Source organism: Salvelinus fontinalis, unplaced genomic scaffold, assembly GCF_029448725.1.
Source record: "Salvelinus fontinalis isolate EN_2023a unplaced genomic scaffold, ASM2944872v1 scaffold_0406, whole genome shotgun sequence".
NCBI classification, from domain to species: Eukaryota; Metazoa; Chordata; class Actinopteri; order Salmoniformes; family Salmonidae; genus Salvelinus; species Salvelinus fontinalis.
In genome coordinates, this window is record NW_026600615.1 from 132,067 (window position 1) to 156,212 (window position 24,146).

The window sequence follows — 24,146 nt, forward strand, 5'->3', positions numbered from 1 at the left end:
CTGGTAATGAGGAAACCACTAGTTATGGATGTTGTATATCTGGTAATGAGGAAACCACAAGTTATGGATGTAGTATATATGCCTGGAGCAAAAATGGTGAGCAAAGATTTTAGTTTTTCACAATGTACTCTGAATATTACAGCACAAGATCAGGAGTGCTACTCAGGGAAACTCACATTAACCTCTGGTGTCTATTCACTAATTCACCACCGTGGGGGAAAACTCAGAGGAGTTCTCATAGGCTGACAGCAATAATAGCCTCCATTTACAGGTTGCTTATGAGTCCATTTCACATTACTTTGGATTATAATGGTAAGGCTCATTTGAATCTCCTGCTTAATGTGTGTGTGTTATTGCCGCAAATCAATTGCTTTATACTGAAACACTTCAACCAGTAAAATGTTCTTTGGCTTCGCCATCAGCCTGACAATGAGGGTTTGTACACTAAGTGTTTGACAAATTGGCCCATAACTTCACCAAACAATAACATAGACCTACTGTAGGACCCATAACAACAACATAGACCTACTGTAGGACCCATAACTTCCCCTAACAATAACATAGACCTGGGACTATAAACAATTTAATATTTCAGATGAAACATGGAAACTAAAATGTCTTTGTCTAAATGTCCTGAATAAAGGAAAATAGCTCTGTGTGTTGTACAATAGCCGATCCATCAAGGAACAGTTCTCTACACATTATGAGCAAAGTATATCTGTGTGCAAACAGACTAACAAGACCCTACTGTAAATCAACATTATAAACATCAATTTGTTAGGGATGTTGGATCCAACGTGGAGCACGGCATAACTGTCTTTACCAGAGTAATGAATGAAGAAGCACTTTGGTTGTTGTTGCATGCTGTGATGTTTGTCATTTGACTGTCATTCAGAAAATTATTTCCTGGATCACTTGATGATAGATGAACATGTGACTAACTAAACAGCTACAGTATTAAGAATGATGTGTAATTATTGAAGAACCGCGTTAATGACAGTTAAGGTGACTCTCGGTTAAAACCATTGGATTTTGCAAACTCTGAAGTTATTTAGGATTTCTGTGTCCATGAAAACTGTTTTCCCAGCGTAACATAAGGAGACACTAAATGCGTCAGTTTTGTCAATTTTTTAATTGTCTTTTGTTTGAAACACTCCTGTCAATGTTGAGTAAGGACGCACACCTGATTACCCATATAGAAGTAGGATTAATCTACCTGGCCTGCACACAAATGTAGGCCTATAAATGTGCCCATTTGGGGATGTCTGATAGTATTTCTCATTGTCTTAACGCTGCACCACTAATTAGTTGTGGAGCTTCTCAAAGTAACTTTTTCTTCACCTCCAAACAGCAAGTAAACAAAGTCTAATCAAAATCAATTGCAAATGACAAAAAGTGCTGCGAATGCTGACAAAAAAGTATTTAAAAAAAATATTCCCAGCTCTCACCCTTTCGATAACCACTCAGCATAAAAGGGAAAAACGTAATGCTCTGATCCAGTGGAAATGTCATAAAATACCTGATTACTTCTTATCCTTTGCACAAATAGCCTACAGCTGTGTCTGTCCAGAACTCAATGGAGCAGGAAACTGAGGGCCCAAATTATTTTATATGTAATGTTATGACTGGAAGGTCCGGAAGGTTTATTTAATTTAAACATGGAAAAGGAGATTGAAATATATTGCAATACATACAAAAAAGACAAAAAATATATAACATTTACAACAACAAACACGTCTTACTAGTTTTGGAATAGTTTCATTTTTCAAACAGGTTTGTTATTTTATTTCAGTTTACTAAATAGTTTTCCCCTAAATACTTTTTCTATAATAAGCATGGAGGTTTCCCCTATCATAGCCATAAGACTGCTTATGACTGCTTACTGGTGACAAAGCACCTCGTAACCTAGCTGGGAATGGGACAGAACGGAACCCTTCTGTGGTAACAGACAGGGGCGATTTGTAATCAAATCTAATTCCCAGGAATGGGGTTCATATGAACCACAGAGACTGCGTGTGAGATAATAACATGGCCCTGTCCAACCCTGCTTGTTCCCTCGACTCCGCTACCAACCACCAATCTCCAACAGGGCCCTTAACCTGTATCACTAGACACCTCATAGTGAGCTACAGGTAGGAATCAGCAATGAATCCCAATAATGAGACACCTCTGGGGAGGGGTGTCAGCAACATTTAAAAAAATATATATATATAGTGTTTTATGACAAACCGTTTTTTACAAATCCGTCAAGACACCAAATTAGACTTTACCGTGAAATGCTTTACTTACAAGCCCTTAACCAACAGTGCAGTTCAAGAAGAAAACGTTTACCAAGTAGACTAAAATAAAAAGTAATAATAAAAAGTAACACAATGAGAATAACAATAACGAGGCTATATACAGGGGGCACTGGTACCGAGTCAGTGTGGAGGCTATATACAGGGGGCACCGGTACTGAGTCAGTGTGGGGGTTATATACAGGGGGCACCGGTACTGAGTCAGTGTGGAGGCTATATACAGGGGGCACCAGTACCGAGTCAGTGTGCGGGGGTACAGGCTAGTTGAGGTAATCTGTACATGAAGGTGGGGGAATGTAGTGACTATGCATAGAAAACAAACAACCAGTGAGTAGCAGCAGTGCAGGGGGGGGGGTCAATGTAAATTGTCCGGTGGTGATTTTACGAATTGTTCAGCAGTCTTATGGCTTGGGGGTAGAAGCTGTTGAGGAGGCTTTTGGTTCTAGACTTGGCGCTGCGGTACCACTTGCCGTGCGGTAGCAGAGAAAACAGTCTAGATGACTGGAGTCTGGGGTGGGTGACTGGAGTCTCTGACAATTTTGTGGGCTTTCCTCTGACACCGCCTATTATATAGGTCCTGGATGGCAGGAAGCTTTGCCACAGTGATGTACTGGGCCATTCGCACTACCCTCTGTAGCGCCTTAGGTTCAGATGGCGAGCAGTTGCCATACCAGGTGGTGATGCAACCGGTCAGGATGCTCTCGATGGTGCAGCTGTATTACCTTTTGAGGCTATGGGGACCCATGCCAAATCTTTTCAGTCTCCTGAGGGGGAAAAGGTTTAGTTGTGCCCTCTTCATGACTATCTTGGTATATACCCACGTGGGTGATTGAAAGATGAACTGAGGTCCACACTCCAGTCCAGATGATGGTCGTAATGCACCTTAAAGTTGGTTTCCAACCGCCATATAAAGTCCAAATAAGAAAAAGAAGCCTAAAGAAAGGTGAAATTACGAGAAACGAATTTGGTTTACCGTTTGGGGTATCGCGACTGGTTACTTATTTTGATGTGATATGAAAGTATTGTGTGAAATTATTCTGAATTGATATGAAAGTAGAGCGATTTATGTTTCTAGAAATGTATCGCAATTGAGAATGGATTCCCGGGGCCTCCCGGGTGGCGCAGTTAGCACTGCGATGCAGTGCCCTAGACCACTGCGCCACCCGGGAGGCCCCGGGAATCCATTCTCAATTGCGATACATTTCTAGAAACATAAATCGCTCTACTTTCATATCAGAGTCTCTGGGTTCGCACCCAGGCTCTGTCGCAGCCGGCCGCGACCGGGAGGTCCGTGGGGCGACGCACAATTGGCATAGCGTCGTCCGGGGTAGGGAGGGTTTGGCCGGTAGGGATATCCTTGTCCCATCACGCTCCAGCGACTCCTGTGGCGGGCCGGGCGCAGTGCGCGCCAACCAAGGGGGCCAGGTACACGGTGTTTCCTCCGACACATTGGTGCGGCTGGCTTCCGGTTTGGAGGCGCGCTGTGTTAAGAAGCAGTACGGCTGGTTGGGTTGTGCTTCGGAGGACGCATGGCTTTCGACCTTCGTCTCTCCCCAGCCCGTACGGGAGTTGTAGCGATGAGACAAGGTAGTAATTACTAGCGATTGGATACCACGAAAATTGGGGAGAAAATGGGATAAAAATTAAAAATAAAATAAAAAAGAGAATGGATTCCCATTTAGATGGAATATTTGACTATTTTAGCTGCCAGAGCCAGTCTACCTCTGAAAATAACATACAGTCCTTGGACCTTGAGGAGTAACGGGGGCAGCAATCAGCAGTAGAAACAATAACAAAGCGTACTCCCTGCCCGTTTCGGTAAAAAGCTGAGGGATGGGGCTGAAGAAATGCAACCATCCATGATATCAACATTCTAGTTTTAACCATGTTTTGAGGATATACAGTGTTTGTTTATATTTACTGACAAACATTGGAGTAAAAAAAGCTCATATTTTGGGTTCTGATGGGGTACAACAGTTGAACTAAGCTCATGAGGCATTTATAAGTGAATTCTTAAAGAAACAGATGGGTACATATCATTAATGTATAAGTCCCAAAATGGATGTAACAACTGCTGGTTGCCCCTTTAAGACTACATTTTGGGCTAAGCGAATAGGAGATATTGAGGACTACAGTATTTCAGGCATTGTCATTGGATGCATTTGATCAATTGTTAACGTTTTGTTGATGGTCCACTCTTGATGTTCTACACGTTACAGTGTAGCTTCAGCCATTCCTACAGAACAACATTAAAGTGTAGAACCCCTTTACTGCATATTGGTTCAACGACTGCAGAGACGGTACTTACTGGGGTTAAACAGATCTCCAACCTCCTCTTCTTCCTCCAATGTGACAGTAATCTCCCCCTCCTCCTCTTTCACACCAATAACTGCGTCCTCCTCTTTCACATCCTTCTCCTCTTCTTTTACTGTAACATCCTCCTCCTCTTTCACTCTGAACGCCTCTTCCTCTTCTTTCACTGAAACGTCTTTCTCTTCTTCTTTCACCGTAACAGCCTCACCCTCTACTTCTTGTTTCACTGTGACATCCTCTTCTTCCTCCTCCTCTTTCACGACAATGTTCAGCCCCAGAGCTTCTTTCTCCGTCCAGCAGATCTCCTCTTCTTTAACAAGAGGGGAGAAGCTTACTGACCTCATGTTCGGGGATGTTAGCTAGCTAGCACAGTAGCTAATATACACCGAAAGCGTCTAAATAGCTTGAATCTTTCGGGAATGTTGGCTAGCAAGCTACCGAGGTGGTTGACGAGCTGTTTATGAAGAACCGTCCACTAGATTATACGTCACGCTGGCAGCGACGCCTGAAAGACGCACATCGCCGTCTGCTGACTGGAGGGGAAACGCAGTTGAGGATCATATTTTATTTTCAGACAAAGATTATTGTAAATGGAATTAATTGAATAATACCATTATATTGAGACATAAAGACAGGAATGTGTTGATCGATTAGTGCGAATAAAAATGTTTACTACAGCACATTTAAGGCAGTTTCATTAAGTCATACTACATCTAAATAAGTAGCTAGCTACTGTAGGTCCATACTGCTCCTACATGGTGTAACAATACATCATGTAGATGTATATAATGAACAGACTAGGTCTATACTGTTCCTACATGGTGTAACAATACATCATGTAGATGTATATAATGAACAGACTAGGTCTATACTGCTCCTACATGGTGTAACAATACATAATGTATATAATGAACACACTAGGTCTATACTGCTCCTACGTGGTGTAACAATACATCATGTAGATGTATATAATGAACAGACTAGGTCCATACTGCTCCTACATGGTGTAACAATACATCATGTAGATGTATATAATGAACATACTAGGTCTATACTGCTCCTAATTGGTGTAACAATACATCATGTATATAATGAACAGACTAGGTCTATACTGCTCCTACATGGTGTAACAATACATCATGTAGATGTATATAATGAACAGACTAGGTCTATACTGCTCCTACATGGTGTAACAATACATCATGTAGATGTATATAATGAACAGACTAGGTCCATACTGCTCCTACATGGTGTAACAATACATCATCTAGATGTATATAATGAACAGACTAGGTCCATACTGCTCCTACATGGTGTAACAATACATCATGTAGATGTATATAATGAACAGACTAGGTCCATACTGCTTCTACATGGTGTAACAATACATCATATAGATGTCATTATGGGGTATTGTGATGTCATTATGGGGTATTGTGATGTCATTACATCATCATGTGCGACTTTAAGGCAATGCTGTTGTTACTGGTGAGTAAATTGTTTTACTCCACTGCTTCCTACACTTTAAGTAAAGTGAAGGCGACTATTTGAGCCTCAGCCTTGATTTAAAATTTTATGGAATGTTAATAACTTTCATTGTCTTCAATGAAAATGACCTTTCAAAAATGGAATGCAACATTGTATGGAACATTACTGTCAAGTGACTTGATGTCTACGGTGCCAAAGAGATTGATAGGTGGGAGTGTTGGGAGTGTCCAGTGTGTTGATTTAACGATAATAATGTCAAAATCCCACTTTTAACAACCATCAGAACTGGTTAAAAAAAGGTTGCATCCCAACGTGGCAATAAACAGCAACGTGACGTGTCACAATGAACTCAAACGTTTTACCATTGGAACACTTGATGTAATTAAATCAAACGTTTTACCATTGGAACACTTGATGTAATTAAATCAAACGTTTTACCATTGGAACGCTTGATGTAATTAAATCAAACGTTTTACCATTGGAACACTTGATGTAATTAAATCAAACGTTTTACCATTGGAACACTTGATGTAATTAAATCAAAACGTTTTACCATTGGAACACTTGATGTAATTAAATCAAACGTTTTACCATTGGAACGCTTGATGTAATTAAATCAAACGTTTTACCATTGGAACACTTGATGTAATTAAATCAAACGTTTTACCATTGGAACGCTTGATGTAATTAAATCAAACGTTTTACCATTGGAACACTTGATGTAATTAAATCAAACGTTTTACCATTGGAACACTTGATGTAATTAAATCAAACGTTTTACCATTGGGACACTTGATGTAATTAAATCAAACGTTTTACCATTGGAACGCTTGATGTAATTAAATCAAACGTTTTACCATTGGGACGCTTGATGTAATTAAATCAAACGTTTTACCATTGGGAAGCTTGATGTAATTAAGTTTTTGTTCTTTTCGGATATAAAGAATACGCTGTATCAACAAAAAACGGATTGCAACTTGCAAAACATCAGACGGAGGCGCAACAACTTCCAACTTTGTTCGACATTTGAAGCTGCACAAAGAACGGTAAGTCGTGGCTAATATAGCCAACAGCTATACAATATTTGTTTTTGCTAGTATAGCATGTAGGCTAACGTAACATTAAAGCAATGAGCCTCCACACAGTCAGTCAGTACGGGAACGTGAACATTGCACCCAAGAATGCGCTACAACTGGCTAGGCAGTTGTAGTCTATGTATTACTCATCTCATATGTATATACTGTATTCTATCCTATTCTACTGTATCTTAGTCTATGTATTACTCATCTCATATGTATATACTGTATTCTGTCCTATTCTACTGTATCTTAGTCTATGTATTACTCATCTCATGTGTATATACTGTATTCTATCCTATTCTACTGTATCTTAGTCTATGTATTACTCATCTCATATGTATATACTGTATTCTATCCTATTCTACTGTATCTTAGTCTATGTATTACTCATCTCATATGTATGTACTGTATTCTATCCTATTCTACTGTATCTTAGTCTATGTATTACTCATCTCATATGTATATACTGTATTCTGTCCTATTCTACTGTATCTGTCTATGTATTACTCATCTCATATGTATATACTGTATTCTATCCTACTCTACTGTATCTAAGTCTATGTATTACTCATCTCATACTGTATTCTATCTTATACTACTGTATCTTAGTCTATGTATTACTCATCTCATATGTATATACTGTATACTATCCTATTCTACTGTATCTTAGTCTATGTATTACTCATCTCATATGTATATACTGTATTCTGTCCTATTCTACTGTATCTGTCTATGTATTACTCATCTCATATGTATATACTGTATTCTATCCTACTCTACTGTATCTAAGTCTATGTATTACTCATCTCATACTGTATTCTATCTTATACTACTGTATCTTAGTCTATGTATTACTCATCTCATATGTATATACTGTATACTATCCTATTCTACTGTATCTTAGTCTATGTATTACTCATCTCATATGTATATACTGTATTCTATCCTATTCTACTGTATCTTAGTCTATGTATTACTAATCTCATATGTATATACTGTATTCTACCCTATACTATTGTATCAGTCTATGCCACTCTGACATCGCTCATCCATATATTCTTATTCCATTACTTAGATTTGTGTGTATTAGGTATTTGTTGTGAAATTGTGAGATATTACTGCACTGTTGGAGCTAGAAACACAAGCATTTCGCTACACCCGCAATAACATCTGTATGTGACAAATAACATTTGATTTATTATGAAGGTCACTTGTGTAAAATGTACTTTTCCCCACTCATCTTTTGACATTGCTTATGTATTTTTAGTGGCTTGGCTGCTTCCAGATTATGTCAAAGGCCCATCCTGGTAGATCTGAACCTAATGCAGCTTGGAGTGATCAGATGACAGAAGTCACATTTAGGTGCCAGGTGTAACTGAGGCCATAGATGCTCCATATCCATTACTTTGAGTGTTTTATAACGCGGCTTGGAGTGATGGTGGTGATTACCACTCCACCAGCAGAGCTGTGGGAGACCACCTCAAGCCCCCGGTAGAGCCGGGGGTGGTGTTTACCACTCCACCATCAGAGCTGTGGGAGACCACCTCAAGCCCCCGGTAGAGCCGGGGGTGGTGTTTACCACTCCACCATCAGAGCTGTGGGAGACCACCTCGAGCCCCCGGTAGAGCCGGGGGTGGTGTTTACCACTCCACCAGCAGAGCTGTGGGAGACCACCTCGAGCCCCCGGTAGAGCCGGGGGTGGTGTTTACCACTCCACCAGCAGAGCTGTGGGAGACCACCTCGAGCCCCCGGTAGAGCCGGGGGTGGTGTTTACCACTCCACCACGCCTTCAGCAGGCTGGAAATGTGGGATTGATCTGTTTGATCCATTTAATTGCTAGATTGTAGTTATTTCGCCACTATGGGCCTATTTATTGCCTTACCTCCGTACTCCATTTACACACACTGTATATATATATTTTGTGTTACTGACTGTACGTTTGTTTATGTGTAACTCTGTGTAAAACCTACACTCGATCCCTCCGATGTCAACAACTACAGACCAGTATCCCTTCTTTCTTTTCTCTCCAAAACTCTTGAACGTGCCGTCCTTGGCCAGCTCTCCTGCTATCTCTCTCAGAATGACCTTCTTGATCCAAATCAGTCAGGTTTCAAGACTAGTCATTCAACTGAGACTGCTCTTCTCTGTGTCACGGAGGCGCTCCGCACTGCTAAAGCTAACTCTCTCTCCTCTGCTCTCATCCTTCTAGACCTATCGGCTGCCTTTGATACTGTGAACCATCAGATCCTCCTCTCCACCCTCTCCGAGCTGGGCATCTCCGGCGCGGCCCACGCTTGGATTGCGTCCTACCTGACAGGTCGCTCCTACCAGGTGGCGTGGCGAGAATCTGTCTCCGCACCACGTGCTCTCACCACTGGTGTCCCCCAGGGCTCTGTTCTAGGCCCTCTCCTATTCTCGCTATACACCAAGTCACTTGGCTCTGTCATATCCTCACATGGTCTCTCCTATCATTGCTATGCAGACGACACACAATTAATCTTCTCCTTTCCCCCCTCTGATAACCAGGTGGTGAATCGCATCTCTGCATGTCTGGCAGACATATCAGTGTGGATGACGGATCACCACCTCAAGTTGAACCTCGGCAAGACGGAGCTGCTCTTCCTCCCGGGGAAGGACTGCCCGTTCCATGATCTCGCCATCACGGTTGACAACTCCATTGTGTCCTCCTCCCAGAGTGCTAAGAACCTTGGCGTGATCCTGGACAACACCCTGTCGTTCTCAACTAACATCAAGGCGGTGACCCGTTCCTGTAGGTTCATGCTCTACAACATTCGCAGAGTACGACCCTGCCTCACGCAGGAAGCGGCGCAGGTCCTAATCCAGGCACTTGTCATCTCCCGTCTGGATTACTGCAACTCGCTGTTAGCTGGGCTCCCTGCCTGTGCCATTAAACCCCTACAACTCATCCAGAACGCCGCAGCCCGTCTGGTGTTCAACTTTCCCAAGTTCTCTCACGTCACCCCGCTCCTCCGCTCTCTCCACTGGCTTCCAGTTGAAGCTCGCATCCGCTACAAGACCATGGTGCTTGCCTACGGAGCTGTGAGGGGAACGGCACCTCCGTACCTTCAGGCTCTGATCAGGCCCTACACCCAAACAAGGGCACTGCGTTCATCCACCTCTGGCCTGCTCGCCTCCCTACCTCTGAGGAAGTACAGTTCCCGCTCAGCCCAGTCAAAACTGTTCGCTGCTCTGGCACCCCAATGGTGGAACAAACTCCCTCACGACGCCAGGTCAGCGGAGTCAATCACCACCTTCCGGAGACACCTGAAACCCCACCTCTTTAAGGAATACCTAGGATAGGATAAAGTAATCCTTCTAACCCCCCCCCCCCCTTAAAAGAGTTAGATGCACTGTTGTAAAGTGGCTGTTCCACTGGATGTCATAAGGTGAATGCACCAATTTGTAAGTCGCTCTGGATAAGAGCGTCTGCTAAATGACTTAAATGTAAATGTAAATGTGTTGTTTTTTTGTCGCACTGCTTTGCTTTATCTTGGCAGGTCGCAGTTGTAAATGAGAACTTGTTCTCAACTGGCCTACCTGGTTAAACTATCATTATGACATCATGGCCTACCTGGTTAAACTATCATGACATCATGGTCACCTGGTTAAACTATCATTATGACATCATGGCCACCTGGTTAAACTATCATTATGACATCATGGTCACCTGGTGAAATAAAGGTGAAATAAAAATAAAATGTTGTTGAAATCAAACCAAGCTTTATTTATACAGCACATTTCAGGCATGAATGGAACAGGAACAAGAAAAAAACAAATAAAAGACAATGAAAATAATCAAAAAGTTAGTACACAAACAGAAGAATAATGAACATTTTAAGGAAATTCCATTGATTAAAATATTTATTGGATGCAATAACCAACCCAAAATATTAGCTTGTTTTTTAGGAGGGTTCTGAAAGGCACTATAAGGGTGTCCACTGTAAATTGACTAGTAACAACAACTGGGACCTAAGCACATTTCAGACATGGATGCAACACAATGGCTTCTCAGAAAAAAAACAATGAAAAAAAACAGAAATATTGAGGATAAAAAAACGAAGAACAACTGAAAGACTAATGAGCATTGCAAAGGAAATGCCATTGATTCAAATATTAACAATATAATGCTACATCCAACCCAAAACATAACTTGTTTTTTAGGAGGGGCTCTGAAAGACACTACGGGGCATCGATTGAAAATTGACTGGTAACAACTGGGACCTAAAAGACACCCACCATGACACCCACTAAATCTGCCCAAGAAGAGGCAAACAAAAGAAAAACCCACACCAAACTTAAAGACAGGAAGCAAACCAAAAAGGTGGAGCAACTAAAGGTGTTGACTCTCCACATCTATCAAGACAACTGGAGCACTGGGCCAGACACTCTTAAATAGAACCTGGACCAGCTCAGGTGAAACACCTTCCCACTAACGAGATGGACAAGCCAGCACAGGTGTAACACATACAGACTAACGAGGTGACACCAATCAGTGCGTCCTACGTGCTAACGATCTAGACGTGCTAAAGTCCAACCTCAAAAAATAAAGGAGAGCCGCACACTAGCTCAGATGCAAAAATATTTAATTTACCAACGTTTCGACAGGCAAGCTGTCTTCATCAAGGTACAATCACAGACACTGCGGGTTGACTCGTTTATATATAGCGTCAAGACACACAGGTGTCTGTAATCATGGCCAAGAGTGGCCTAATATCATTGGTTAATTTCTCAAATATTAAAATGGCAGCATTTTTCTTTCTATAGAATCCTTAAACTCACTAGATTCTAGAACTCTACTTTTTATTTAACAACGACGGCCTAGGAACAGTGGGCCAATGTCAAAACACAGTTATAATGTGTCTAAATCAATAACCAATATGCAGAAACAGTTTGTGATATATTGAAAACCTAAACATAAAATGTACGATATACACAAACTGCCACAATAATCACATTACTTGTATTTTTTAAACAAGCTCCTTATTAACTGCACAAGCACCAAAAACGCTGTTGTTTTGACAAGTAGCAATAAATCACTGATATTAATTAGGGGGGAAATCAGGTTGTACGTGCTGTTGAAACTAACACAACAAAAAAACACATGGAAATGGGAGATATATTTTACCTCACTGATTAGTGGACAACCTGCAGAAGACAGTCAGCTACATATTGGAGTGATGCATTTAAATGTAGGGGTCGCTAAAGAAAGGAACACAACACTTATTTGTCATCACTCATCGATATCATGTTGAAATCAACTGTGTGACAGGAGGGAGATGAGGTTGCACGTCCTGTTAAAACTAACAGCTCAAAAACCACACAGAATCTGGGAGTAATGTGTACATCCCTGATTAGAGGACAATTTGTGGTAAACAACTAGCTACATTTTGAAGTGTTGCATTTTGATTCAAGTGGGTCACCAACGTGGTAAGTGTAACACAGCTCTTTTTGTGTTAGTCACTTTTTGTTAAATCACATAAATAGTACTCTTCCATTTCAGAGCCTGGATTTTCCCCCTGAGGCTAATATCCATATCATGTTGAAATTAATAGAACAGGGGACAAACATTTAGGGTTCTACATTGTGACATCATTAAAATACTCCTACAACATTCTACATTGTGACATCATTTTATTGATATCATGAAACAACTCCTTCATGTATTTTCTGATGTTTGATCAGACACCTTTTATTAGAGTATCTATTGTCACATTGATTACAGCTATAAGATTTCTCTCCTGTGTGTGTTCTCTGGTGAACTTTTAGATTGCCAGCTTGAACAAAACTCTTCCCACATTGATCACAGCTATAACGTTTCTCTCCTGTGTGTGTTATCTGGTGTGAAGTCAGCTGGCCAGATGTAGCAAAACTCTTCCCACATTGATCACAGCTATATGGTTTCTCTCCCGTGTGTGTTCTCCGGTGTGATATCATGCCGCTTAGCTGAGTAAAACTCTTCCCACATTGATCACAGCTAAACGGTCTCTCTCCTGTGTGTGTTCTCTGGTGTCTAGTCAGAATGCTGGATGTATTAAAACTCTTCCCACATTGAGTACAGCTATAAAGTTTCTCTCCTGTGTGTGTTCTCTGGTGTGACATCAGGCTGCTTAGGCTAATAAAACTCTTCTCACATTCATGACAGCTATATGGTTTATCTCTTGTGTGTGTTCTCTGGTGTGATGTCAGGCTGCTTAGGTGAGTAAAACTCTTCCAACATTCATTACAGCTATACGGTTTCTCTCCTGAGTGTGTTCTCTGGTGTGATATCAGGTTGCTTAGCTGAGTAAAACTCTTACCGCATTGAGTACAGCTAAAAGGTTTCTCTCCTGTGTGTGTTCTCTGGTGCCTCTTCAGATAGCTAGATGTAAAAAAACTCTTCCCACACTGAGTACAACTATACGGTTTCTCTCCTGTGTGTGTTCTTTGGTGTACAATAAGATGGCTAGATGTATAAAAACTCTTCCCACATTCATCACAGCTATACGGTTTCTCTCGTTTCTCTCCTGTGTGTGTTCTCTGGTGTGATATCAGGGTGCTTAGCCGAGTAAAACTCTTCCCACATATACCACAGCTACAGATGTAAGATGTCTTTCCTGTGTGTGTTCTCTGGTGTGATATCAGGCTGGTTGAATGGGTAAAACTCTTCCCACATTGAGTACAGCTATAAGGTTTCTCCACTGTGTGGATTCTCTGATGAATTTTAATGCCTGCTGAGGAGGTGAATCTCTTCCCACCGTCAGAGCAGCAGCGAGGTTTCTTCCCTGTGGATCTCTGCAGGTGTTTCTTGAGGTGTTCTGATGTGGAGAGACTCTTCTCTGCCTTGTCAGCATCATGAGGTTGTTGAGGCTCCCCAGAAGACCCACGGTAGTCCCGTCTCTCTCCTGTGTGAACAACAAAGTCAGACAGATGGTTAAAGGCCCACAACAGCGGAAATCCACTGTAAAAAGTGATGCCAACAGCGTAGCCATGAAGTTGTACAACAATTGACGTCTGTAATGAATGTAATGATTATTTGACATTTGTCTTAAAATGAGCAAGAATAGTCATATTTTGTCTTGTTTTCACATTAGTAGTAACATCTAAGCTTGTAGACTTGAAATAAGTTATTCATGTTGTTGAAACTCTAAGCAGTGTGCCAGACGACTTTTGGTCTCCAATATAGGCTCCTTTCTGTGTTTAATAAAATTGCGGCACGAGGGCGATGCAAATGCAATTTGGTTGTAGAAACTCCTCCCAGCTTATGAGGAAACCGATAGTTATGGATGTAGTATATCTGCTAATGAGGAAACCACTAGTTATGGCTGTAGTATATCTGGTAATGAGGAAACCACTAGTTATGGATGTAGTTAGTATATCTGGTAATGAGGAAACCACTAGTTATGGACGTAGTATATCTGTGTAACGGATGTGAAATGGCTAGCTAGTTAGCGGGTGCGCGCTAGTAGCATTTCAATCAGTTACGTCACTTGCTCTGAGACATTAAGTAGGGTTGCCGTGGCTTTTGTGGAGCAATGGGTAACGCTGCTTCGTGGGTGACTGTTGTCGATGTGTGCAGAGGGTCCCTGGTTCGCGCCCGTGTCGGGGCGAGGGGACGACGTAAAATTATACTGTTACATTGATGCTGTTGACCCGGATCACTGGTTGCTGCGGAAAAGGAGGAGGTTGAAAGGGGGGTGAGTGTAACGGATGTGAAATGGCTAGCTAGTTAGCGGGTGCGCGCTAGTAGCATTTCAATCAGTTACGTCACTTGCTCTGAGACTTAAGTAGTGTTGCCCCTTGCTTTGCAAGGGCCGCGGCTTTTGTGGAGCGATGGGTAACGACGCTTCGTGGTTGACTGTTGTTGATGTGTGCAGAGGGTCCCAGGTTCGCGCCCGTGTCGGGGCGAGGGGACGGTTTAAAGTTATACTGTGACATTGATGCTGTTGACCCGGATCACTGGTTGCTGCGGAAAAGGAGGAGGTTGAAAGGGGGGTGAGTGTAACGGATGTGAAATGGCTAGCTAGTTAGCGGGTGCGCGCTAGTAGCATTTCAATCAGTTACGTCACTTGCTCTGAGACTTAAGTAGGGTTGCCGTGGCCTTTGTGGAGCGATGGGTAACGACCGTGCTTCGTGGGCAACCGTTGTTGATGTGTGCAGAGGGTCCCTGGTTCGCGCCCGTGTCGGGGCGAGGGGACGACGTAAAGTTAGATCCGTTACATCTGCCTGGAGCAAAAATGGTGAGCAAAGATTTTAGTTTTTCACAATGTATTCTGAATGTGAATGGGGGAAAACTCATGGGAGTAGCCTCCATTTCCAGGTTGCTTATGAGTACATTTCACACTACTTTGGATTATAATTGTAAGGATCGTTTGAATGTCCTGCTTAATATAATGTTTGTGTCATCATCGCAAATCAACCGCTTTGTATTTAAAAAACACTTCAACCAGTAAAATGCTCTTTGTCTAGCTTTTCCATCAACCTGACAATGAGGGTTTGTACACTGTTTGCCAAATTGGCCCATAACTTCACCTAACAACAAATATACCTGTAATGAACAAAGAAGCACTTTGGTTGTTATTGCATGACACACATAGTGTACTCTAGGACCCATAACAACAACATAGACCTACTCTAGGACCCATTACTTGACCTAACAAAAACATATACCTACTGTAGGACCCATAACTATAACATAGACCTACTGTAGAACCCATAACTTCACCTAACAATACCATAGACCTACTGTAGGACCCATAACTTCACCAAACAACAAATAATGGAAAATAGCTCTGTGTGTTGTACAATAGCCTATCCATCAAGGAACAGTTCTCTACACATTATGAGCTAAGTATCTCTGTGTGCAAACAGACTAACGAGACCCTACAGTAAATCAAGCAGACAATAACATTATAAACACCAATTTGTTAGGGATGTTGGATCCAACATGGAGCACGGCATAACTGTCTTTACCAGAGTAATGAATGAAGAAGCACTTTGGTTGTTGTTGCATGTCGTGATGTTTGTCATTTGACTGTCATTCAGAAAATGATTTCCTGGATCAGCTGATGATAGTTGAACATGTGACTGTAACAGCTACAGTATTAAGAATTATGTGTAATTATTGAAGAACCGCATTAATGACAGTATCAATTTGGGTATTGTCAATAAAGTTAAGGTGACTCTCGGTTAGAACCATTGGATTTAGCAAACTCTGAAATTATTTAGGATTTCTGTGCCCATGAAAACTGTTTTCCCAGTGTAACATAAGGAGCCACTAAATGTTACGTAGTTAGAGAGCATTTCAGAGATCTGAATACAAAAAAAACTGTCCGACAGCAAGATCCAGTATTTAAGTTGAAGTTCTACTGTTCTACTGTTCCCTGAAGGAGGGAAACTAGGTACAACATACTATTAAATCCACGCCTCGCTGGAAGCTCCGTCTTCCACAGGTGATGAGCGTGAGACTCAAATTTATTCCTTAAATTTAATTCAACGACCCAGGAAGTGGCGGGGCCAAACAGGTGTTGTAACTCGTTCCTAACTGGCACGAAGATCGGTAGAAATGGTCAGATAAATTGTCACTCTGAATGGAAATTGAAAAAGTTTGCCGATTTTACGGGAAACTTCAGGAGCATAACGTCAGAATTTAGGAAGGCCAGCAGCAGGTCGGTTGGTTATTTCCTTCTGGTTATATTGATCTCTGCCTTCTGGTTATATTGATCTCTGCCTTCTGGTTATATTGATCTCTGGCTCAGGTCATTTGCGTTAATTATTTAATCAAACGCTTGAAGCATAAGTTCAGTTCAAGTTCTATATAGTTCTATGTGTCTATATGGAAAAATACACGTCATAACATTTCAACCAATCAATTGGTAGAAAGAAAATATATATATATTTTTAAATCTGCGACACCCCAGGACAACATACATGCATTCAGACCCCTTCCCTTTTACCACATTTTGTTACAGCACAGCCTTATGGATTACATTTTTTTTTAATTATCAATCTTCAGACATAATGACATCAGAAAACCCCATAATGACATCACAATACCCCATAATGACATCACAATACCCCATAAAAGTGAGAGAAAAAGTTTAGAAATGCATGAATATCAGTAGGCTGTATCTCTCTAGGTCATGCCAGTAGGTTACAGTAGGTTGTATCTCTCTAGGTCATGCCAGTAGGGTACAGTAGGTTGTATCTCTCTAGGTCATGCCAGTAGGTTACAGTAGGTTGTATCTCTATAGGTCATGCCAGTAGGTTACAGTAGGTTGTATCTCTCTAGGTCATGCCAGTAGGTTACAGTAGGTTGTATCTCTATAGGTCATGCCAGTAGGTTACAGTAGGTTGTAACTCTCTAGGTCATGCCAGTAGGGTACAGTAGGTTGTATCTCTCTAGGTCATGCCAGTAGGTTACAGTAGGTTGTATCTCTATAGGTCATGCCAGTAGGTTACAGTAGGTTGTATCTCTCTAGGTCATGCCAGTAGGTTACAGTAGGTTGTATCTCTATAGGTCATGCCAGTAGGTTACAGTAGGTTGTATCTCTCGAGGTCATGCCAGTAGGTTACAGTAGGTTGTATCTCTCTAGGTCATGCCAGTAGGCTACAGTAGGTTGTATCTCTCTAGGTCATGCCAGTAGGCTACAGTAGGTTGTATCTCTCTAGGTCATGCCAGTAGGTTACAGTAGGTTGTATCTCTCTAGGTCATGCCAGTAGGTTACAGTAGGATGTATCTCTCTAGGTCATGCCAGTAGGTTACAGTAGGTTGTATCTCTCTAGGTCATGCCAGTAGGCTACAGTAGGTTGTATCTCTATAGGTCATGCCAGTAGGTTACAGTAGGTTGTATCTCTATAGGTCATGCCAGTAGACTACAGTAGGATGTATCTCTCTAGGTCATGCCAGTAGGTTACAGTAGGTTGTATCTCTCTAGGTCATGCTAGTAGGCTAAAGTTGGTTGTATCCAAGTAAAAAAATTATCAACCCAATTTGGAAAATGTTGAATTTGGTCAACAACAAAATGAATGGCTTATATGCTATGTGAAGTTTACTTGATCCAACAGAAGTTTCGTAATGTTTAAGTTGTTACGTGGACACGTGACATACCGACAACTTTGATAAAAAACACTATAGGAGTTGTCTCCAGATCGTTATGCATATTCATGCTAATAGCTTAGCATCTCTCTCCATTGAATACAGGCGGTGCATATTCATGCTAGTAGCTTAGCATCTCTCTCCATTGAATACAGGCGGTGTATATTCATGCTAATAGCTTAGCATCTCTCTCCATTGAATACAGGCGGTGCATATTCATGCTAATAGCTTAGCATCTCTCTCCATTGAATACAGGCTATGCATATTCATGCTAGTAGCTTAGCATCTCTCTCCATTGAATACAGGCGGTGCATATTCATGCTAATAGCTTAGCATCTCTCTCCATTGAATACAGGCGGTGCATATTCATGCTAGTAGCTTAGCATCTCTCTCCATTGAATACAGGCGGTGCATATTCATGCTAGTAGCTTAACATCTCTCTCCATTGAATACAGGCGGTTGACGACAAAAACCCTCATAGAATATAAACAATAGATTACAATAATAAGATGTATCCACCAATCCAAAGAAAGGATAGGCGGGAGCTAGACAACCCGCAGTGCCGCTTTGTGGACAACAACTCCCCTTGTGAGGACGGCGAGAAATCTTGTCAGTATATCCATAATCTTTGTTGTAGCCAACACAACTCTAGCATGGCACTATTGGGAGACAAGGTGTGCTGTAAATCATCACTACATTAAAATCACTACATACCGTGCCCCCAGTCTGCGGTCAGAAGATAGTTCCTTCTCAAATATATATGTTTAGTCACTTTTTGGAAACGGAACGGAGAAAACAAGGGGTAGCTTGCTCTCTACGTCGTCTGATTCTAGACATATAAGTCATTATCCTGGGCCCTCCGTTGAAGAGGTATTGACGAGCCAACTCCGAATATCCAAAGTTAAAAACGATTTTAAGGCGGTACTTACTGGTGTTAATCAGATCTCCTATCTCCTCTTCATCTTCCAATGTGACAGTAATCTCCCCTTCCTTCTTCACTTCAAAAACGGCATCCTCTTCTTTCTCTTCCTCCTCTTCTTTTACTGTAACCTCCTCTGCCTCTTTCACTCTGAACGCGTCTTCCTCTTCTTTCACTGTAACGTCTTTCTCTTCTTCTTTCACTGTAACAGCCTCACCCTCTACTTCTTGTTTTACTGTAACATCCTCTTCTTCCTTCTCCTCTTTCACGACAATGTTTAGCCCCAGAGCTTCTTTCGCCGTCCAGCAGACCGCCTCTTCTTTAACGAGGGGGGAGATGTTTAGTGAGCTCATGTTCAGGGATGTTAGCTAGCTAGCTATCATTAGCGACTAGGCTAGTGCTAACTTAACCAGTCAGCTACTATAGCTGACTAATACAAAATAACGTAATATTAAATAGGTTAACAACTAGATACGACCTAAGTGTGTCGAAAACACAGTAGCTAATATACACCGAAAGCGTGTAAATAGCTTGAATCTTTCGGCTATGTTGGCTAGCAAGCTACCGAGGTGGTTGACGAGCTGTTTATGAAGAACCGTCCACTAGATTATACGTCACGCTGGCAGCGACGCCTGAAAGACGCACATCGCCGTCTGCTGACTGGAGGGGAAACGCAGTTGAGGATCATATTTTATTTTCAGACAAAGATTATTTTAAATGGATTTAATTAAATAATACTATTATATTGAGACATACAAAGACAGGAATGTGTTGATTGATTAGTGAGAATAAAACATGTTTACTACAGAACATTTAAGGCAGTTTCATTAAGTCAAAATACATCTAAATTAGCAGCTAGCTACTGTAGGTCCATACTGCTCCTACATGGTGTAACAATACATCATGTAGATGTATAATGAACAGACTAGGTCTATACTGCTCCTACATTGTGTAACAATACATCATGTAGATGTATATAATGAACAGATTAGGTCTATACTGCTCCTATGTTGAAACGTCTTTCTCTTCATCTTTCACGGTAACAGCCTCACCCTCTACTTGTTTTGGTATTGTAACAGGCTCCTCTTCCTCCTCTTTCACGAGAGCTTCTTTCTCCATCCAGCAGATATTATCTTCTTCAACAGGAACGGGGTTAAGTTTGAGACTGGAGACTGGAGGCATGTACTGGAGGCATGTACTGAAGTCGCTAAGCGGTATAATTCAAAGGAGTGTCACTTTATCAGCAGCACGTGATCAATGACGTCTGAAGAATAATTTCGTCGAACACCTGATTGGTTTGGTGTTGGGCTCGTTCGACATTGCAGCCGACAGTGCAGGTGGCTGCTGACTGACTAATTTAGAAATCATCTTGCGTCATGAATAACTACTCATTATTATTTATAAATCAGTCAGCCAGTCACCGTTTACCCACAACGCAGCATGGATTTGATGCTCTCGAACACGGCCAGTGGTTTAGTATATGACATAATGGCTACGCTGCAACGCGTGTGAAGTTGAAATGTGGCTGACGTTGAAATGTGGCTGTTCTAAATTCTGTGTCGCTCAAAGCATTGAGTAATGAACCTATTCTTGACACAATTGGCAGGAAAGAGCCAATGGATCAGGCAGCTTTGTTTCCCCATCACTACTTTTCAGCATGTTATCTGTGAATTAGACTAGGGGAGTTTTGTAACTTTTTATCCGGTAACGTTAGTTGGTCTCGCTGACCATAACCGTGCTGGTTGGCCACGTTGGTTAGGCTAATAGCTAGTTGGCTAAAGAGCTAACGTTAGCTGGTTGGCTAAGATAACTGCATGTAGCTAACGTTAGCTGGCTGGCTAAGATAACAGCATATAGCTAATGTTAGCTGGCTGGCTAAGATAACTGCATATAGCTAACATTCTTTGATATTTGGTGAGAAGGTGTTATGTATTTCCAAAGCGTTGGTTTACTTTTATCACTCAAGTCATGAGTTCAAATTATTGGTTTAATTTGAAGTTCTACATTTGAAGTTATTTCTGTTGTAGTTTACATCATAGGTAATAGGCTGGTCCTCCATATTACTTCACACCTGACTTTGGCATTCTTCTGAATTCTGTTTGGTTTAATGTAATAAGGTGTAACTTTGTAATAACTCCAAAAATAGAACAGTGAGGTTAACTTTGCATCGGGACTTGAAAAATATTTTATTTTATAAAAATACAAAACATACAAACAACAACATCACACAAACATTAACTACATCACACCTGCCCAGGCCCACTAGAACACACCTCCATCTCCATTAACTACATCACACCTGCCCAGACCCACTAGAACACACCTCCATCTCCATTAACTACATCACACCTGCCCAGACCCACTAGAACACACCTCCATCTCCATTAACTACATCACACCTGCCCAGACCCACTAGAACACACCTCCATCTCCATTAACTACATCACACCTGCCCAGACCCACTAGAACACACCTCCATCTCCATTAACTACATCACACTTGCCCAGACCCACTAGAACACATCTCCATTAACTACATCACACCTGCCCAGACCCACTAGAACACACCTCCATCTCCATTAACTACATCACACCTGCCCAGACCCACTAGAACACATCTCCATCTCCATTAACTACATCACACCTGACCCACTAGAGCACACCTCCATCTCCATTAACTACATCACACCTGTCCAGACCCACTAGAACACACCTCCATCTCCATTAACTACATCACACCTGCCCAGACCCACTAGATCACACCTCCATCTCCATTAACTACATCACACCTGCCCAGACCCACTAGAACACACCTCCATCTCCATTAACTACATCACACCTGCCCAGACCCACTAGAACACACCTCCATCTCCATTAACTACATCACACCTGCCCAGACCCACTAGAACACACCTCCATCTCCATTAACTACATCACACCTGTCCAGACCCACTAGAACACACCTCCATCTCCATTAACTACATCACACCTACCCAGACCCACTAGAACACACCTCCACCTCCATTAACTACATCACACCTGTCCAGACCCACTAGAACACACCTCCATCTCCATGAACTACATCACACCTGCCCAGACCCACTAGAACACACCTCCATCTCCATTAACTACATCACACCTGCCCAGACCCACTAGAACACACCTCCATCTCCATTAACTACATCACACCTGCACAGACCCACTAGAACACACATCCATCTCCATTAACTACATCACACCTGCCCAGACCCACTAGAACACACCTCCATCTCCATTAACTACATCACACCTGTCCAGACCCACTAGAACACACCTCCATCTCCATTAACTACATCACACCTACCCAGACCCACTAGAACACACCTCCACCTCCATTAACTACATCACACCTGTCCAGACCCACTAGAACACACCTCCATCTCCATGAACTACATCACACCTGCCCAGACCCACTAGAACACACCTCCATCTCCATTAACTACATCACACCTGCCCAGACCCACTAGAACACACCTCCATCTCCATTAACTACATCACACCTGCACAGACCCACTAGAACACACATCCCTCTCCATTAACTACATCACACCTGCCCAGACCCACTAGAACACACCTCCATCTCCATTAACTACATCACACCTACCCAGACCCACTAGAACACACCTCCATCTCCATTAACTACATCACACCTGTCCAGACCCACTAGAACACACCTCCATCTCCATGAACTACATCACACCTGCCCAGACCCACTAGAACACACCTCCATCTCCACTAACTACATCACACCTGTCCAGACCCACTAGAACACACCTCCATCTCCATTAACTACATCACACCTGCCCAGACCCACTAGAACACACCTCCATCTCCATTAACTACATCACACCTGCCCAGACCCACTAGAACACACATCCATCTCCATTAACTACATCACACCTGCCCAGACCCACTAGAACACACCTCCATCTCCATTAACTACATCACACCTGCCCAGACCCACTAGAACACACCTCCATCTCCATTAACTACATCACACCTGCCCAAACCCACTAGAACACACCCCCATCTCCATTATCTACATCACACCTGCCCAGACCCACTAGAACACACCTCCATCTCCACTAACTACATCACACCTGTCCAGACCCACTAGAACACACCTCCATCTCCATTAACTACATCACACCTGTCCAGACCCACTAGAACACACCTCCATCTCCATTAACTACAACACACCTGTCCAGACCCACTAGAACACACCTCCATCTCCATTAACTACATCACACCTGTCCAGACCCACTAGAACACACCTCCATCTCCATTAATTAACTACAACACACCTGCCCAGACCCACTAGAACACACCTCCATCTCCATTAACTACATCACACCTGCCCAGACCCACTAGAACACACCTCCATGTCCATTAACTACATCACACCCACTAGAACACACCTCCATCTCCATTAACTACATCACACCTGCCCAGACCCACTAGAACACACCTCCATCTCCATTAACTACATCACACCTGCCCAGACCCACTAGAACACACCTCCATGTCCATTAACTACATCACACCCACTAGAACACACCTCCATCTCCATTAACTACATCACACCTGCCCAGACCCACTAGAACACACCTCCATCTCCATTAACTACATCACACCTGCCCAGACCCACTAGAACACACCTCCATCTCCATTAACTACATCACACCTGCCCAGACCCACTAGAACACACCTCTATCTCCATTAACTACATCACACCTCCATCTCCATTAACTACATCACACCTGCCCAGACCAACTGGAATAAGGCCAGATTCATCAGCACCATTTTATTTCTCTCCGTCACTTTCTCCCTGTGCACCTGCCAATGTAAATCCACTGAACGAGACAAGTTACCAGACAGGACATATTGCTAATGTTCTTCCCATTAATAACCTGAATG

At 42.3% G+C, this 24,146-nt stretch overlaps 1 protein-coding gene across 1 annotated transcript; it reads right to left on the bottom strand.

Annotated features, from left to right (window-relative positions):
* Positions 1-10,906: 10,906 nt before the first annotated feature.
* Positions 10,907-19,778, bottom strand: LOC129845930 (oocyte zinc finger protein XlCOF22-like). Its single transcript, XM_055913906.1, has 2 exons — positions 19,202-19,778; positions 10,907-14,079 (listed from the first exon to the last, which is right to left on the bottom strand). Exons 1-2 carry the CDS (start codon positions 19,542-19,544, stop codon positions 12,839-12,841), a joined length of 1,584 nt encoding a protein of 527 aa, XP_055769881.1. The 5' UTR covers positions 19,545-19,778; the 3' UTR covers positions 10,907-12,838.
* Positions 19,779-24,146: the final 4,368 nt, after the last annotated feature.

What these genes read in the sequence shown, in the direction of transcription:
- LOC129845930 (XM_055913906.1), bottom strand. Translation starts at nt 19,544, where the DNA reads ATGAGCTCACTAAACATCTCCCCCCTCGTTAAAGAAGAGGCGGTCTGC. An exon ending in AGGAGATCTGATTAACACCA is followed by an intron (nt 14,080 to 19,201) that starts GTAAGTACCGCC and finishes TTGTTCACACAG; the next exon opens with GAGAGAGACGGGACTACCGT.